The sequence below is a fragment of the Microcaecilia unicolor genome, chromosome 11 (genome assembly GCF_901765095.1).
Source record: "Microcaecilia unicolor chromosome 11, aMicUni1.1, whole genome shotgun sequence".
Classification (NCBI taxonomy): Eukaryota; Metazoa; Chordata; class Amphibia; order Gymnophiona; family Siphonopidae; genus Microcaecilia; species Microcaecilia unicolor.
In genome coordinates, this window is record NC_044041.1 from 4701734 (window position 1) to 4720956 (window position 19223).

At 45.7% G+C, this 19223-nt stretch overlaps 1 protein-coding gene across 1 annotated transcript in view; it reads left to right on the forward strand.

The window, feature by feature from the left end:
• Nucleotides 1-19223, forward strand: part of LOC115479491 (WD repeat and SOCS box-containing protein 2-like) — a 55400-nt gene that overhangs the window by 26739 nt on the left and 9438 nt on the right. Inside the window, 2 exon segments of the mRNA XM_030217422.1 lie at nucleotides 17208-17308; nucleotides 19036-19208. Of these exon segments, the coding sequence (XP_030073282.1) occupies nucleotides 17208-17308; nucleotides 19036-19208 (274 nt within the window).

A 19223-nucleotide genomic window follows, 5' to 3' on the forward strand; every position in this document is an offset into this window, starting at 1 on the left:
TTGGGATCTTGCCAGGTATTTGCAACCTGGATTGGCCATTGTTGGAAACAGGGTGCTGGGCTTGATGGACCTTTGGTCTTTCCCAGTATGGCAATACTTATGTACTTATGTAAGTTTCAACAAAGATTTGTACCGGGAATGTGTATGGTTAATTGAATATGAGAGAAAATGAACCAAACCTTGTTGACCCATACCATATAAAGTTTTATATACTAATGTCAGCAATTTAAAATCGACACTCTCTTTAATACGGAGCCATTGCAATGGTGGCAACACCAGAGTAACCCAATCATATTTTTTAACTCCAAAAGTTAGATGAGCTGCAGTGTAGCCCATAGTTTTGCTAAGATCACACCATACCAAGAATTATAATAATCTAATTGAGGTAATTGCCTGAACCACTACCCAAAAACTTTCGGAAGTTAAATATGAAAGTTTTGTACACAATTGATGCAATAAAAAGAAATGTTTTCCTTACAAGTTTATCTGTATCTCAAAAGATAATTTAGAAACAAGAAATATATCCAAAACGTTAGAATTCTCCTCTTCTGTATCGAGCACTTCCCCAGCACAGTCTTTCTTCCGATAATCCGATCTGAATTCCCAAAACAAGCCAATTGTAATCCGTTGGGTTGGTCATGAGCCCTTGGGCCCTGGCCGAGGCCAGCAGAGCACCGACCCAGGCCAAGGGGAGACCGACCCACCATCACACACCTCAGCTACCCAAAACCCCTAAGCTACCCTCCCCTGCAGTACCTCAGGAAGAAAGGGAAATAGGCATACAGGCGGGCCTCGCGGCCGAACCAGAACTCAGGTGTGCAGACCCACTCGTGCGGGCCTCACAGCCGAACTGGAACCCAGACACAGGGAGGGGTGAAAGAACCCTGAGGGCCCCCCGGGCCCCCAAAATGTCAGACACGTGCTAAACCCCATCAATAGGGCAGAGGGAGTAACAAAAAGAACCAGAGCGGGGCCACACCCTCCCCGGGGCCTAGCGCGGGGCAGGGGAGCTAATTCAGCAAGCCAAAAGGGGTGAGATAGCCCCCTGCCAGAGGCCAGAGGTACAAGACACAAAAGGGAGGTAGAAAGCCCTTGACTCAATCCCACTGAAGACAGAGGCAGAGACACAGTGTACAAAGTACACAAAGGGTTAAACTCACTGAGCCAGCAGACCCAGGGAAGAGAAATCCTTAGAGTAAACAATCAAAGAGAAAGCTCCCAGGGGAAGCAGGGCACCACTGAACAAACCCAGTCAGAGGCAGGGACACAATACACACAGTACACAAAGGGTTAAACTCACTGAGAGGCAGATGCACTAAAGCTAAATGAGCCTTTAATGACCCTCCAACGAGGAAAATTTGATCCGTTGCATGCATCAAAGGGCTTTTACCGAGGAAGCCAGCAGCTAACGAAAACGGAATGGAGATGAGCAATTAGTGTGAAAACCCCATTGAAACGACATGCACTAACCTTTTCCGATTGCCTTTACGCAGGAAAAAGGCAGGAAAACTAACGAGAGGTCTGGACCTCTCGTTAGGACAGCTCTGTGCCAGGAAAAATCATTAAGTGAAAAAATAAACAAACTTTGAGCCAATCCCAGCGCATTAGCAGAGCTAAAAGCGCTGTGATTGGTCCAAAGGACGTCAGAAAAACATAAAAAAATAAAAATAAAAAAAGGATCGGGAGGGGGCAAGGGCGCTCATCAGGAGCGTCCTGTACGGACGGCCTTGCCCCCCCCCCTGCTGCTCCCCACTTTCCGCCGCTCCCCCCACCCCAAAAAAGCTAAATTCTAGCAGCCCCTGCCCCCCTCCCTTCCTCACTACTCTCTCACCTCAGCTCCGCCTCCCGACATCCTCCGTCCTGTGCCCCGCCCCCTTTTGGGGTCGTCGCCGCCATTCCCCTCCTCCATCGGGCCCCCCTCCCTCTTACCGGGCCCGTGCAGCGCCTCTGTCCGAAGGCGCTGCACGGGCAAGAAGAAAGCTGATGCCTGCCTTTGCCCAGCTTCGATGGCGCGTCTTTCTCCTGCTGGGCCCGCCCCTGTCTGACGTCGGTAACCTACGTAGGTTACTGACGTCAGACAGGGGCGGGCGCAGCAGGAGAAAGACGCGCCATCGAAGCTGGGCGAAGGCAGGCATCAGCTTTCTTCTTGCCCGTGCAGCGCCTTCGGACAGAGGAGAGAGGCGCTGCACGGGCCCGGTAAGAGGGAGGGGGGCCCGATGGAGGAGGGGAATGGCGGCGACGACCCCAAAAGGGGGCGGGGCACAGGACGGAGGATGTCGGGAGGCGGAGCTGAGGTGAGAGAGTAGTGAGGAAGGGAGGGGGGCAGGGGCTGCTAGAATTTAGCTTTTTTGGGGTGGGGGAGCGGCGGAAAGTGGGGAGCAGCGGGGGGGGGGGGGCAAGGCCGTCCGTACAGGACGCTCCTGATGAGCGCCCTTGCCCCCTCCCGACCCTTTTTTTTTATTTTTGTTTTGATTTGGGAGCCATGTGCTTGTGATTTGACTGTGTTTTGACTGTTTGTGGCATGCGCAGAGCAGCTAACATAACGCTTGGCTGCTCTGCGCATGATTTGGGGGCCGATTAACGATGTGTATTGTGGTTCTTTGATACATTGTACGTTTCAATACCGATCTCAGCATGTGTGACTTTTTTTTTTGGTGCATTTTTCGTTATTTTAAAATCGTTAGGGACTTTAACGATTTAGATTTTTTTACGTTTGGTTGCTGCATCTGCCCCTGAGTCAGCAGACACTGGGAAGAGAAATCCTTAGAGTAAACAATCAACCAGAGGACGCTCTTAGACAAGCAGCCTAGCTGAAACGAGGCTAACAAACCCCAGCCCCCACTGACAAACAAGCAGCTGGCTTCCCTCAGCGAACTGCAGGCAGAAGGGAAGCCCAGCTGGAGGCAAGAGAACTGATTACTCACACACACTCACACACGCACAGGCTGGCCCCCAGCTAACACAAACAGAAGGGAAAGGAAAGAAATCCCAGAACAGGAAAGCTCAGATCAAAGTCAGAACAACAACGTACTGACAGAGGACTGGATGGCTTTAGTCACACAGGGAATGTAACGCCAAAGCAGCGTAAGAAGCAACATGCAGGCTAAAGTACTCCCCACTGACGTCAGCACAAACCCTGGCAGCCAATCAGAAGAGACATCCCCCCCTCTCTCCCTGCCAAACTGGCAGAATCATAACACCAATTTTCTTATTTAACTTCAGAAAGTTATTTTATTTATTTATTTAACACATTATACCCCACATTTTCCCACTTAGTTACAGGCTCAATGTGGCTTACAGAATACCGTAGAGGAAGGCTCCGGTTCGGTAAAATACAAATACACAAAGTAGTAAACCTATAAATAACATGAGTATACGGTCCATAGTTTTGCTGTATCACAGGAAGTAGAAAATTAAGTTGGGTCTGAGGGGTAGGTCTTCTTAAACAAGGTGGTTTTCAGTGACTTCCTGAAGTTATGAATTGATTTCACGGTTATATGTCTAATCGTCTATCAATCAAATAACGTACTGGACAAACCCGTTCATGTCTCCAAAATTCACATATGCAGGACTTAAAAATGAAAATATCAGCATAAGATAGCATTAAAATACCCAGATTAGACAGTATTTCCCCCAGTGAACTCATATAGACTCTAAACAGCAAAGGTGAATAAGGGGAACCTGGCGGAACTCCACAATGAGCCTCCCCATGTTGCTGAAACTGAATTTTGACCCATAATGCAGTATTTCCTTTTGTTCAAAAATTCTGAAAACCATTTCAGCACGTTACCTCCCATGTCCAAAGCACCAAGTTTACTTAACATTTGATAGTTATCAATGGCATCAAAAGCCGCAGATACGTCACCCTGTGGTAAACATGTTTTTTTTTACCACAGCATAAAACTTTTCTGATCTCGGTCATTAATGTCTCTGTGCTACGAAATGGGCGGAAACTATGTTGTGTAAAATGCAAACAATCCTTAGAGAATATGTAATCTGAGAGCTGCTGAGAAAACTGCAGATTTCACATGTTTACCTTGCCAGTGAATGCTGGCTACTGACTGATAATTTTCTACCTTAGTGAGATCTAATCCTATTGTTTTGGGAATTGGAGTAAGTATAATATCAGTTAACAAAGTAGGATCTGAACCTTCTTGCAGTGTTGATGAAATTAGTTAACCAGTGGGAAGTGTCACTTGGTAATTGTTTTAACAGAAAAGATGGACATATATCTAAGGACAAGATTTATGTAACACCCTGGGAACCCATTGATCAGAAACTGGTGAAAATACCTCCCAGTATCTATCGCCTGGAACACCGTTCAAACTATGCCTAGACATCACCTTAGGCAATATCTTTTGGTTCATGTGGACTGAAGGTTTGTCCTCTCTTATCTACCTTGGATTGAAAAAAATCATCAGCGGAAGGTTTCAGAGAGTTTGGTACAGATGATACTGAATCTAAACTAGGCAAGTCAGAAAAAAAAAAACCTTAAAATTTGATTTAATTGAATTATCTGACCTGTTTTATTTTATTTTATTTTTTTTTATTTATAGATTTTAAATTTACATTTATGCAAAATACATAAATCATGGAATTTACAGAAAAAATATAATAAAATAATAATATATTCAACTAGGCAATTTGTATAATTTCAGTTAGTCCACGTTATAAAAGATCCAAGAACTAGGAATTTAAAGTATTTATAACACAATTACATTTGTGTAGAAAAAAAAAATTATGCTAAGGGATGGAAGGAATTAGGGTAAACGCAGCCGATATAGCGTATAAACCAGGGTTAATGCCCAGTTACTCTTTACTAACAATAAGTTCAAGCAACTTTCCTGGATCAAAAAATAAATAATTATTTGATTCCAAAGAGATATAACATTTACAGGGGAACTTAAGTATAAAGGTCCCTCCCAAATGGAGGACCCTTCCTTTCAAGGCTAAGAAATCTTTTCTTCGTTTTTGAGTATCTCTGGAGAGATCAGGAAAAACTTGTATTTTAGATCCAAGGAAAGGGGTATTAATATGGCGGGAAAAAAGTCTGAATATATTATTTCTATCCAGCTCCAGAGCAAAAGATACCAGCAATGTTGTCCTTTCGGTAATAACTTCCAATGAACTCTCAAGGAATTGTGTTAAATTTAAATCAGGTTGAGTTGTTTGAGCTGTTCTTCCCATTCCTGCTCTTGAAATATACAACACTTTAGTTAATGGAGGAAAACTATCTGAGGGTAACCCCAGAATTTCAACAAAGTATTTCTTTAACATTTCTCTGGCTGGAACAAGAGGAGATTTGGGAAAGTTCAAAAAACGTAAATTACACCTTCTTATTTGATTCTCCATGTACTCCATTTTTCTTTTTTGGAAGTTATTATCCTTAATAACAGCAATCACAGAAGTTTTAGCAGATAGTACCTCGTGTTCTATGGAGTCCATCCTGGTTATCTGCTCCGTCACTTTTCCCGATAAAGCATTGTGAGCCTGTGTTAGCTCAACCACTTCTCCACGCAAAGAACCTGCAACTTGTTGTAGCGTGGCATTTAAACGCTGGATTGCGTCCCAAATGTTTTCCATAGTGACAACAGATGGTCTTAAAATTTCTCCAAGACTCACAGAAGGTTCGCCCCGACTTCCCACGGGTAGGGGAGATGGTATCACCATACCTGCCCGGTTCGATGTTTCTATAGGCGACGATGTAGCTACAGGGTCTCCACGCACAGCCGCTGGGACTCCACTTCCGGGCTTCACAACCGGCTGCTCCCCCCGAGCCATCGTATCTCCTCCCGGCCTTGGAGATGTTGTCATCGGAGGGGGACTCAATGTCACCCCCTCTACGCTGAGGTCCGATGTTCCCAGAGGACCCCTCGAAGCGTCAACTCGAATCCCCGGAGGCAGCATACCCGACTCTACTAAAGTCAACTGTCGGGTGGAAGGGGGATTTACCTTGCCTGTGGAGGTAGGCAAATTAGGCTTCCCTTTTCGCTTCCCCATAATAAAATGGAGAAGTTTCTCACTCGCAGAGAGCAGTAGCTGGTCGGGAGCTGCTGCTCACACATCCTTCCCGACCGCCATCTTGGATCCCCAGGTTACCCTGTTTTATTTTGTTCTAAAAAAAACAAACTTTTTTTTTTGCCTTATTAGTTACTAACTTGTATTGTTTAATTAGTTTCTTCCAATCTAAAAAAGACTGATCATTCTTTACTTTCCTCCACTTCCTCTCCAACCTACTGCAAGTTCTTTTAAGAGTCAATTCCTTATTGAACCAAGGAGAAGAATAAACCCTTTTACTTTTGACTTTCTATCAAGGGAGCCACTTCCTGTAAAACTTTAGTGATTGATGCTTTCCAGTCTTCTGATCCTGCTAATCTTAAAATTGTGAGCATTAGAAGACTGCCTAAGTCTTTTCCCATACATGAGGCTATGCATGAAATCGTCACCCCGGACGCTACCTTTTGAATGACGAGGGCTTTGTGCAAATAGTTACAAGTGAGGCATATTTTCAAAGCACTTAGCCTTCCAAAGTTCCATAGAAACCTATGGAACTTTGGAAGGCTAAGTGCTTTGAAAATATGCCTCAAGGTGGTTTTATGAAGGCTGGGTGTGCATATTAATATATTCAGAAAATAATAAAAGAATATGCAATGAGGTAGGATCTACTGCTGTGCTGCTCCTCCCCCACAGAAGGAACCTCAACTTTACAGGTTTCTGAATTTATTCTGATGAAAATTTTCAGGAGTGGTTTGAAAATTGATGGCCCTTAACTTCCTTTAGATAAGAGACAAGAATGGAGTCTCTGAGAGAGGAGATGGCGTGTAGTTTGTGCTGTTAAAAGTAGTGAGGATAGTTTTCTGTCGGCCTGTGGTGCTTGCAGGGCTCTTTTATATTCCCCAGGCACATTTTCAAAGGGATACTCCCTAGGGAATTTCCAGCAAACCAGACTCAGCAGGGTGTCCTTTACCCTCCGCATGCTTTGCAGTTACATAGTTTGTGGAGTAAAGCAGCGGAAAGAAAGCACAGGGATTTCCCAACAGAATCACTGTGCTGCTTCCAGTCTGCCTTGGCTTCTATCCTTTTTCCATGCTAGAAGAAGCATACATGTTAACAAAGCATGTACTTTTACCCACGGAAGGCAGGGGCTGTTCTCAAAGGGACTTTCTTTATCTTGTCCTGATGCATGGGTTTATGCCTTCCCACCAGCACTGATACGAGTGGTGTCACTGGAAAAGTTGTGTTCTGTGTATTTATTTATTTTTGCAATCAATAGATAAATACACAGAACACAACTTTTCCAGTGACATCACTAGTATCAGTGCAGCCTAGGAACTTGTTAGTCTTGGACTGGTGCATCAGGATGCCTGGACGGGGGAGCCCTGAGGTGGAGACTGCAGCTGTGTTGTTGGACTGAGCAGAACTTGGTGGTTGGAGTTCTCAGGGGTTGATTTTTCTGTACCTGTGCTCTGACTGAGTAGGTTCCTGCTCTGGTTGAGCAAGGCCTTGTGGGTTTTGGGTTACCCTCTGCTATGATTGGGGGTATGTCAGGGATCCCCCCCACCCCACATGCCTTTTCTACAAGGTGTTGTGCCCATAAAGGTTTTTTTTTTTTTGGAAAAGGGAGAACTCCAAAGAAGGAGCAGCAAGCAGCAGTGGGGTTTTCCTTTGCAGTCTGGGGCCTTCCTTCCACAGTCAGGTCAGCAAGTGGGTAATGCCAGTGTGGGAATGGTGTTGTGGAGCCACAGGAAGTGGTACCAAAGTAGCACAGCGGCTGCTTCTGTTTTTCTATGTGATTGAGGCATGGAGGAGGTGAATTTCACAGCAGGGAGTGTTGATAGGGATTCATGGCCTGCCTTTCCCCTGGTCTCAGGGAGACCACACAGTGCCTGCTACAGCTGGAGACCATAGAGTGCTAGGAATGGCAGTCACTTTAAATTTTGAGAATACCTCTTCCTTGTGGAAGGGTTGGTTCCAAACATGTACCTGCAGCCTTTTGGGAACCCCTAGAACTCATTCCTGAGGAAAGGGAGTCTCGCAGCATCAACTCTCTTTTGGATCTCTCTCTCTCTCTCTCTCTGCCTTCAGTTTTGCTGTCTTTCTTCAAAAGGCCTTCTGTGTTGTACAGACTGTTTTGGGGCAGCCAAAACATGCCCTGGGGATGTCCGAGAGAGACCTGTTACTGGACCCATTGCTTCCAAGAGAATCAAGCTGTTGAAGGAGTTGAAGGGCAAAGTTTGTGGACTTATCCCTTTGTCTTCCATTTTGGAGGGTCTTGAGAGGAAGATGAAGGAGCTGGTAACTTCCTTAGTAGCCTTTAGCCAGAGGAAGCTAAGCTTTTTCTGTGGAGGATAAGGAGCTACTCTTGCCTTAAGGAGGCATTGCAGGTCAGGGAGCAACCAAACTCACCCAACGCCAACTAAATAACCAAAAGCACTGACTCCTCAGCAGCGACTCGTTTCACATGAGCCTGTCACTCATGGCTCACCTAGCCTCTTAATCGGGTCAACAACGTGCTTTGACTTACTCTCATAAGAACATTTTCCATTTATTTTATTTATTTAAAAATAAGTCATAAAGATTTTCATGTGTAATAACAAAGAGCACTTATCTCAAATTGTAGACTCAACCCTGTAATTTGAGATAAGTGCTCTTTGTTATTACGCATGAAAGTCCTTATGACTTATTTTTCAATAAATAAAATAAATGGAAAATGTTCTTATGAGAGTAAGTCAAAGCACGTTGACCTGATGAAGAGGCTAGGTGAGGTACGAGTGACAGACTCATGTGAGACGAGTCGCCGCTGAGGAGTCAGTGCTTTTGGTTATTTAGTTGGCGCTGGGTGAGTTGGGTTGCATTTTGATACCCCCACCTTGAAATCTTGCCTAAACTTAGCAATTTGATTGCATGTAAGGGAAGCAGGTCTTCGACCCTTCTAATATATTTTGGGAAATATGGGACCTGCAGGCCAAAGGATGATGCTTTGTTCACTTCTTCTTCTAGCACATGGTTCACCAGTGAGAGTCAGCGGGTCCACTCTGGGGTAGTTCTAGGTTTTGGGAAGAGCATCTTCACAGCAGTGGATTCTTGATTGGTTTCTAAATGGGTATGCTGTGGCATGCACCGCTCCAAATTTTGATGCCTTTATAGCATTCTCCTGCAGTCTTTCTGTCTTTTTTTTTTTTTTTTTCTTTTCTTGCTCCAGTGATAAATACGTCTTCAGTTGTATCTGGAAAGTGAGCACTGTTCAGTGCCGCAGGGTCTGAACAAGCTTATTCCACAACCTAAGAGCACCAGTGGAGATGGTACAGGCATGCACTGCAGCTGAACCACCTCCTCCCAAGCTAGGGTCCCTAGCAACATCTCGTTCATTTTCATCCTGCTAGACCAGCCCAGACCAGTGGGTTACCCCACACTACCAGCATATGGAGGCAAAGACCTGAGTTTCCCAGTGACGTTGCCAGTATTTCTTTGTCTCCAGCAGATGGTGCAGATTGGACTGGTGCAGCAGGATTTGACTTTGGGGCTTGATTCCCCGGGGCACAGTCTACAGCTTCTGGCCCCATGATCAAGTTCTTTGGCCAGTAGAGACTCTCGAGATTGGTCTGCAAACCTTTCCCTGATTGTCAGGAGGAGTCCTTCTCTTTAGCCTCAGGACCTGGCCTGTGGGACTCGGCTTGGTGAGACTTGACTGGCGGTAGTCCCCTGGAGCTGCTGCTAGTGGGGGTGAACTGTTCTTGTTTTGATGGTCTCACCATTCTCTTGGCCTCCTCCCTCTGGTATTCTTTCTTTTTCTGGGGCTTTTGTCCTAGGGGACTGCCTTGGTGGTGAAAATTAAGTGTTGCAATATTTTTTTTGTTAAAGAAATCAAAAGAGGAGAGAGTAATTAGGCAGATAGATATATCAAAACTGTGGAGTCTCTAGCAGGGGCCAAGTGCTTCAGCTTGGCTATGGTGCAGCTGAAGAAGGGCATGCTGGAGTAAGGGGGTGGGCACCAGAAGCTCAGCTGTGGCTCAGGGTATTGGTTGGCTGTGCTGTTGGGTGGAAAAGTATCTGCAGGTGAATTCAGTGGCACATATAGCCAGATTGGAAAATGATATGGAGACTTACACACAGTCATTAAAATTATGGAGGGTCATGTGTCTAAATTGCTAGATACTTACCTGGATAGATATAACATTTTGCATCCAAGTTAGTCGGGCTTTCGCAAAAACTATAGCACCGAAACAGTGATAGCATCTATCATTGCATACGGTAAAGCATTGAATCACAGACAAAATGCTAGTTAAATTCAGTTCTGTTTATCTGCTGCACTTGACCTTGTCGACCATAATATACTGTTGTCTAGGTTGAGTGCCTTAGGATTGGGGGAGAACATTCTGAGTTGGTTCAATGGTTTCCTTACCATTCAAAGTTACGGTGCATAAAGCAGGCAATCTATCGGCAGGTTGGACCCTGGGTTGTGGGGTCCCACAGGGCTCTTTGCTTCCCTGTTGCTCCAACCTTTGGGTTCACTGCTGGAAAGATTTAGAATACCTTTTTTTTTTAAATTTATGTAGATATGACCTTATTTTTCCCGATAATTGGGGATTGGAGTAGCACTTTATCAGAAATAAGGAGTCGCTTACAGGCTACTGAGGATTGGACCTCAACTCACAGACCTGGAGCATTCCTGCCTACATGCATAAGTCTCACTAATTATCCATCATAGTATCAAAAAATTCCTATTGTTAAAATTCCTTAAAATTAAAATCCTTCAATAGGCAAGACTTTGGATAACATACCACCAGTCTGGCAACAAGGATTCCTAACTCATGGAAGGAAGATGCTGGGTCATTGGGCAGCTGGTAAACCAATAACATCACCAACTCCTAATTAATATGGGCTGAATTAATAAACTCTTTAAAGGGAGTAAGGAACAGCTGTCCAGTTTGTATGTTTTAAAGTAGTATGCACTATCACAGCCAATCAATACTTGGTTCTGCCAATATTTGATAAACCTAGATGGGCATAACACTGTTCTCACTATTTCTTCCTTTTCATAGGAACGTGAGAGTAGTTGTACTGGATCAGTCCAAGAGTTCATCTAACCTGATGCCAGTCCAGGTCACAAGTACCTAGTAGAGTCCCAAAATGTAGCCAGATTCTATGATATTTAACCCCAGATCTACCTTAATAATGGTTTATGGACTTTTTCTCCAGGAATTTGTCAAAATCTTTTTTTTTTTTTTTTAACTCTGCTACCTTAACTGTGTTTACCACTTGCTCCGCCAGTGAGTTCCAGAGCTTAACTATACAGTATTGTAGATCTTTAGGTCATATAGTATATTCTCCGAGGACAAGCAGGCTGCTTATTCTCACATGTGGGTCGACGTGGACCCGGGAACTGACATTTTGTCATAGCAAAGACAAAAAACTGTCCTAGAGGCTTCTGGCGTATGCGTGGACTTACTTCCTGCCTGCCATGTGAGCGCGTACCTCAGTTTCTTTTTTTCCGCGACGAGGTGTGGCAGGTTCACTCCCGTGCTCCTCTTTTTCGCCCAGGAAAAAAGTCTTGGTTTTTTTGAGATTTTTTGCAAGTTTTTTTTCGTCTATTTTCTAGTCTTATTGACTTTGTTTAAAAAAAAAAAAAATGTTAGGATTCCTTTTAGAAAATCTTCAGTTCTTTTTCCCAAGTTTAAGTTTTCTTTCTTTTTTGACGCGGCTGGTTTTTAGGCCGTGTGGTCTGGTTTTCTCCGTCTTTTTGTGCCCCTTTTTCTTGGCACAATAGAGTCCTTTGATTTCTCTGGAGCTGTTTTTCCTTCCATGTCATCGAGGACACCTAGTGGCTTCAAACATTGTACTCGGTGCACCCGGACCATCTCAGGTACCGATACCCATTCCTGGTGTATCCAGTGCCTTGGGCCTGACCACAGCCCAGCTGCTTGTGCTCTGTGTCTTCATATGAAGAAGCGGACTGAAGTAGCTCGAGAAGCCCACCGAGAGAAACTTTTTGGGGCTCGGTCCGGTCCTTCAACATCGACATCAGTACCGAGGTTTACGGTGTCGACATCGAGGAGGAGCATGAGAGGCTGCTGGGAGACCAAGTCGCGCTGGGAGCAGTGAGGTGTCGAGTGGGTCTCCACCTGTCTGGAGGCCTCATGCTATACAGGCCCCCCAGGACTGACCATCGTCAGACCCGACCCCGAGGAGACGTGAAGATTCCACATCGTCCTCGTCGGCACTGAGGAGCCTCGGTGACACGCATCAAGCGAAGGTGAAGAAGCACAGTCACTGATCTCCTTTGACACACGGTGCCGGGAGCTCCAGGGCATCGAGGGATTTGGCACTCAAGAAGCATCGACGCCGAGAGGATCACTCCCCCTCCATACAGGAGGTGCCAATGCGCCAGCCTCTTAGCAGCCCGGTACCTGCACCTGAGCCTCATCAGATTCTGCCACCGGCTGATCCACCGACCTCGCAGCTTTCATCGATGGTCGATCTCGATGAGCGCATCTGGGCCCTACTTCCAGAACTTCTTGAAGGACTGCTACGCCATTCTGCTTCGGTGTCGGCGGTGCTTGCGCCTTCTGTGCCATCTGCTGCAGCGGCGTCTGGCCCTTCACCTGCAGTGAGATCCCTGTCCTTTGTGTCGGCTGCCACCCAGGTCAACTCCCCTTTGACATCGGCGGAGGAAGCTTTGCCGAAGTCCATGTGGGCGTCGCCTCTTGACATTGCCATCGAGGACGTTGATCCTTGGCGTCGAGGCAGGCTCAGTCTCGGAGTTGTAAGGCATGCTAGAGGTACTCATATATCGGAGAACATTACCAGATAGCAATCCTCTGAACTCGTGTCTAGGGGGTGTACCTCTATAGCCCATATGACATGCTAGCTGTGTGAGAAAATGAACGATGCCACAGATGGAATATATATTATTATTTATTAGGTAAAGAAAAATATATATAAATAGTTCTGAAGCAAAGTGCCAAGCAAAATACAAAAATAACTTGCTATAAAATTAGATTATCACCAAAATAGATTACTATCTGATTATCCTAATAATCCTTATAAGAACTTATTACATGTCTTATGCAAAATACAGTGATCAGCTGAATACACAGACCAGAAGTCCTGACGTAAACCTATCTGTCTCAGACAAACTAAGGACTAATTATCCCCGACTATAGGTAATATATCCTGATATCTCACCTTGCCGTCTGTCATAGACTCCCAATGGTTGAGAAGCAGATTTTTTACTCAGAGTCTCTAGCTGACAACCTCACCAAGCCTCCAAGTCCAGGAATAAGTCCAAGAGTTGAAATCTGGATGCAAATGGTAAAGTCTTAGATAAGGCCTGATGTTATAGCTGAGCTGGCCTTGTCAGTTAGTTACAAGGCATGCAGTTCACTGGTATAAGGAAAATCAGTTTCTTGCTCTCTTTAGAGCTTTGTATCCACCTGCAAATTCTCCGGTGTTTCTCTCTCTGGTCTTCTCTTCTTCTTGTTCTCCTTCCAACTCAAACTTTCTTCAGTCCAAACCTTTGGTATCCAATCGTCAGATGATACCTGTGGACCAATCGCATATGATGACATAATGTCCAGCCAGATTCATAGTCATGAAGAAGCCTTTGCTATAGCCATGAAGCAGTTATCAATGGCATGCAAACTCCTTGTCTGATTCCATTCTTTTGGAGCCCTGGGTGATTTTCTCCTCCAAGCTTCCCAGGAGATAGCAGCCAGTTTGCAACACAGAATATGTCCTTAGATGAAATAATCTTGCAGTGCTCAGCAGTAATTTTCCTTTGCAAGAAAGCTGGATTCTGATAGTTACAGATGTATTCAGGCCACTGGCTGTAGAATCCATATTGTTATAAGAATGGTTCAGGCTTGTATAGGCCAAGACCAGCAAAGGTGAGATCTCAGGTAAATACCCCTACAGAGTTCCCTTAGGGAGGTACTATCTGATACAGAAGAGGAGCATTCATGAGAGTCAGAAGGAGATCCCAGATACTTTTCTTCCGATGAGTCGTATGGGATTCCCTCTGAACCTTCCCCTCCACCTGAAAGGAGACTGTCTCCTTCTGAGAGTCTTTCTTTTACATCTTTTGTCCGGGAAATGGCTATGGCTGTTCCATTCCCTATGGAGGTGGAGGATGAGCCCAGGGCTGAGATGCTTGATGTCCTAGACTATCCCTTTCCACCTAAAGAGGCTGTGATGGCTCCTCTGCATAAGGTACTGAAGGAAGTCCTTATGCGGAACTGGTCGTTCCCTCTGTCTGGCCCTGTGATCCCGACGAAAGCTGATTCCCAGTATCAGATCCACGGTGAACCTGGGTTGATGAGGTCTCAGTTACCCCACAATTCCATGGTGGTGGACTCCGCCCTCAAGAGAGCCTATGCCTCGGCGCTCCCAGGCATAGAAGCTAGGACCTTGGATTCGTTTGGGAGGAAGATGTATCAGGCTGCTATGCTCGCTGCCTGTATCCAGTCCTACCAGCTCTTCACGAGCGTACATTTGTGGAACTTGGTGAGGCAGTTGTCTAGCTTAATCGATGCCCTCCCTCCCGAGCAGGCCGAGCCTTTTCGCCAGGTGGCCAGGCTCTCGCCTACTCTAATGCAACTTCCTCTTTTCCGCAGAGGTGGGAGTGAGACGCGCCTGAAGAGAAAGCCCCAATGCTGGCAGAAGGCTGTGAATTGCCGGTGGCGAGGGAGAACTCTTCAGAGCAGTAAAAATGACAACGCAGACGGGAGACAGCGGGCAGCAGAAGATGAGATGGGAACCGCATTTCTGCAAATCCAGGGATAAGAGAGAGAGAGCTGCTGTGTGAATTCTCCAGAGGAGGGTATGCTGCTAGGTTATTCAGCTTCTGCATGATGGAATGGTGGTAATGTAGGGTTTGGGTGCAATCCTCAGGGAGGCATGACTCCCTGGTAGACCTTTCATCCTACGACTTAAGGGATTTTGCTCTTTTCCAGTTGGGATACTGGTCTTCCTCCTAGAGATTTTGGATTTAAGAGCCAGTTTGGAGACCACAGATGGGTGAGGAAGGAGGAAGTTGCAATGTGGACATGTTCTGGTCCAGGGTTGGCTTTATATTTTAGGTCCAAGTGTCTGGATATCTCTTGTCTTGCGAATGCTGTCTGCCAGATTGAGCTGTAGATCTTGGAGTACTTGATGGGCTGGTAGGGCTAGAACCTCCTTCAGTGCTGAGAAATTGAAGAATAATGTTGTAATCGTGCTGCTTAGTTGTGACTGCAGTAGTTTCCAGTGACAGTGCCTTGGAAGTTTTTTTGGAGGAACTTGGAATATAAATGATCATCTTTCTGGGTGACCAGGGGGATTTCATGCAACAGATCTGTGAGATTTAGCAAGGCTGGTTGCTTGGTGGTGGTTGCAGCATTGAAAGATCATGGTTTGCTTTGGGTTGATAAGACATTATCTTTATTCTGGAAGGAGAAGACGTCTCAAGCACAGTTGTTAGGTTCTATGATAGGTAGATGATAGGATTGAGAGGCGTTGCTTTGATAACTGGGAGGCGGAGGTGCTGCAGCTGAGAGTAGAGGAGATTAGCTCTGACTTGCTTTAAGTATTTTGTAGTAAAACACTGCTGTGTCAAAGGAAGTTTTGAAGTAGTTGGAGCAGAGCTATTTTGTCAGGGTACCCTGGATGGGGTTATTAGGTTAGTAAAGGTGGTTCAGGCTATAAAATAGGCAGGGTCTAGCAGGTGGGACACTGGTTGGCATTTGTGTTTTCGGAGCAGGTGCAGAAGTTAAAGCTCTGGTCCAGCAGGAGCAACTGACCTTCTCAGTGGGTTGTGCAGTATTTTCTCCCTGCCAGGTTGTGTTGCCTCTTTTAAGAGGGTCTGGATTATGCCAGTGCAGTTTCTTTTTGGTTGAGAGCTGTTGGGTATTTGAGATCATGTGGTCTGCCTGATGTGGGCCACTTTAGGAACATGTGAGACAGTGGAGGAACTGTAACATTTTTCCTCAATCGCACTGGATGCAGGGCTGAGAGAGCCACAGTGGCTGACACCATGGGAGCTGCATGAAGTGATGAGCAAATTCAGCTGTGTGAAACTGCACTGAGTTTGGTATTTCGGGGACACAGGCAGCTGGTATGTTTTTAGCATCTGGTCTGCCAGGTGGTTTTGGACCTGCTGCTATTGGTTTCCCTCCTACGAGTCCCAATGTTGAGCTTATTGAGAGAAAGGTGGACCTTGTGTTGTGTGACTGGGCACCTCATTGGTGCCTGGAGGGGTTGCAACATTGGCACCAGGCATTCTTTCTTTTATTACTTCCTACAGCTGAGGGGAAATATGATAGAGGTCTATAAAATACTGAGTGGAATGGAATGGGTAGACGTGAATCATTTTGTTTACTCTTTCCAAAACTACTAGGACTAGGGGGGTCACGCAATGAAGCTACTAAGTAGTAAATTGAAATCTTCCTTCCTTCCTTATCCGATCAGTCGAGTACGGCTCTTGGGCAGTCAGTTTGAAATCAAACCAGAGAAAATACTTCTACACTCAACGTGTAATTGGAAGTTGTTGCCAGAGAATATGGTAAAAGCAGTTAACTTAGCAGGGTTTAAAAAAGGGTTGGGTAATTTCCTAAAAGTCCATAAGCCATTATTAAGATGGACTTGGGAAAATCCACTGCTTATTAGGATAAGAAGCATAAAATCTGTTGTAGTGTTTTGGGATCTTGTTAGGTACTTGTGACCTGGGTTGGCCACTGTTGGAAACAGGATGCTGGGCTTGATGGACCTTCAGTCTGTTCCAGTATTGCAACTCTTTTATATTATTTCCTCATTTATATATTTATTGATTGAGTGATTTATTGCAAGCTGTGAGGAAAAACAGGAGAGCAAGGAAGACAAGCCTGAGGAGAGGGAGAGGGAAAGGGGACTTGGGGTTAACACAGGGGAGCCTTCCAAAGGCACCCTTGGGCAATGGGAGAACACCACACACCAGTTGTAAAGATGTCATCGTCCATCAGTGGATGACAGAGGACCTACATCTGTACACTTCTCCATTGTACAACAAATTTTGACTTTGTAGTGAGTCATATGGGGTAGAAACTTGAGTCCTAACAGCTTGGGTTAATGGAGAAGGAAGTGGAGATAGTTGGTTCTGTTCTGTCCCTGCTCGCACTGAACTGATCCTCAAGTGAGGTTCTTTCTCCCTCTGACTGCAGTTTCCCATCTCACCTGTCACACTTTTACATTCTCAGGTAAGCAGATTCAGGTGCTGTCTGGACATAAACAATGGATTTATTGCTGCTCCATCTCCCCTGATTGCAGCATGCTGTGCTCCACCGCAGGCGAGAACTCGGTAAGTTCCAGCTTCAGCTTTCTGAACAGGGAGGTAGGCCTAGGCCTACGGGCTGCTGGTGGCAGATCAGGATAGAAACTCTTCACACAGCAGCCGTGTCTGTGTTAAAGCTTCTCTGTTATTTATTTATTTTTTTTTAATAACATAAGTGATTCTCTCACTGAACTGTTATTAATATGACATAAATAATAGAGGTGCATATTGGGGAGACTCAAGGTAGAACGTCTTTGATCATTCTTGTTGCTTTGGAAGAATGTTTGTTTTTAATAAGGACGACTGTGACTCCTGGCATTTTCCAGTCAGGCCTATAAGAGAGATGCAGTGCTGCACTTGGGAGGGAAGAGAAAGGGGTTAAGGCTGAAGTTGATGTGCTATGACACAGCTGAAGGGAAGGCAGGGTGCTCAGTCTGCTGGAGATGCAGACCAAACTCCCCCCCAGGTGTGAGATGGTGCATCAACACACCATCCCCTGCCTTGACAGCATGGAACTATCACACATGGGGATGGAGTGGAGATCTTCAGTGGCGTACCAAGGGGGGCGGGGGCAGTGGGGTCGGTCCGCCCCTGGTGCATGCTGCTGGGGGGGTGCCGCGGCGCATGCCTGCTGCGCGAGTTTGCTAACTTCTCTCGTTCGCTGCAGCTCCCTCTGCCCCGGAACAGGTTACTTCCTGTTCCGGGGCAGAGGGAGCTGCAGCGAACGAGCAAAGTTAGTAAACTCGCAGCAGGCGCGCGCTGCGGCACCCCCCCCCCCTCCCCCCAAGCGGCATGCACCCTGGGGGGGTGTCTTTCGCCGGGGGGGGGGGGGTCCTCGCTGCATCGGGGGGGGGGGGGGGGGGGCGCCGCCCCGGGTGTCCGCCCCTCTAGGAACGCCACTGGAGATCTTTCCTGGTCTGGTGAAAGCTTTGTCTCCTCTCTGTGTCACATACTATGTTAAATAACAAGAAAATAAACACAAAGAGCAATTAAAATTGAGAGGTGGGAAAAGCTGAATTCTGAGCTTCCTTAGATGAGAAAACCAGTGTTTTCCTTGAGCTGTACGTTTTGCTTGTTCTATTTAATAACAGTGAAAGATTTTGATGAGTAACTAGTCCCTGTAACGTGTGAAAGTTTGACTGAAGATGATTTTTGTGCCATGGCCAAGGCTTGATTACTTCCACTGCATAACCAGCATGATAATAAACAGAACTTTAGGAAAAACACCACCATATTAGTGAATTCCATGCATAAGCTGTACGTAGTCTCAGTACAGGAATAGTAAGGGGGGGGGGGGGGGGGGGGGCTGTGGTAAAAATTGGGGCTGCATAGTTCCTCTCTGCTTTTAGGTTTTCAGGAAGAATGTTACAGCACTTGCTTTACTGTTTCTAGTACCTCTCAGGCACATTTAACAGTGACCAGGGCTAGTGCTTTTTACTGGTATGGAATCGACTCCCTTTAGAGTTAAGACTGGAGCCTAATTTTAAACAATTTAAGACCAATTTGAAAACCCATTTTTGTAAGAAGACCTGGGGAATGATTTGAGTAATATTCTTGGAAGTCTCTGCTGGTGATTGGGGTGTGTATGGTCTTTTGAGTGTTCTTTTCTGTATATTTTTTTTAATTGTAAAACCACTTTGATTAAGAAAAGTGGTATATCAATACTATTAAACTATTAATCCTGAACTGCATATGACTTTTACCCTATTTTTCAAATACTGAATGAATTCTCTGCCTTTATTTTTGTGGCCCAGGTTCTGTTGTGGAGCATGCGTTCTTACACATTGATCCGAAAGCTAGAGGGACACCAGAGCACTGTGGTATCCTGTGACTTCTCACCAGACTCTGCCCTGCTCGCCACTGCATCTTATGATAGCTGTGTGATCATGTGGGATCCCTACACAGGAGACAAGCTCCGAGAATTCTGGTATGAAGATGAGTT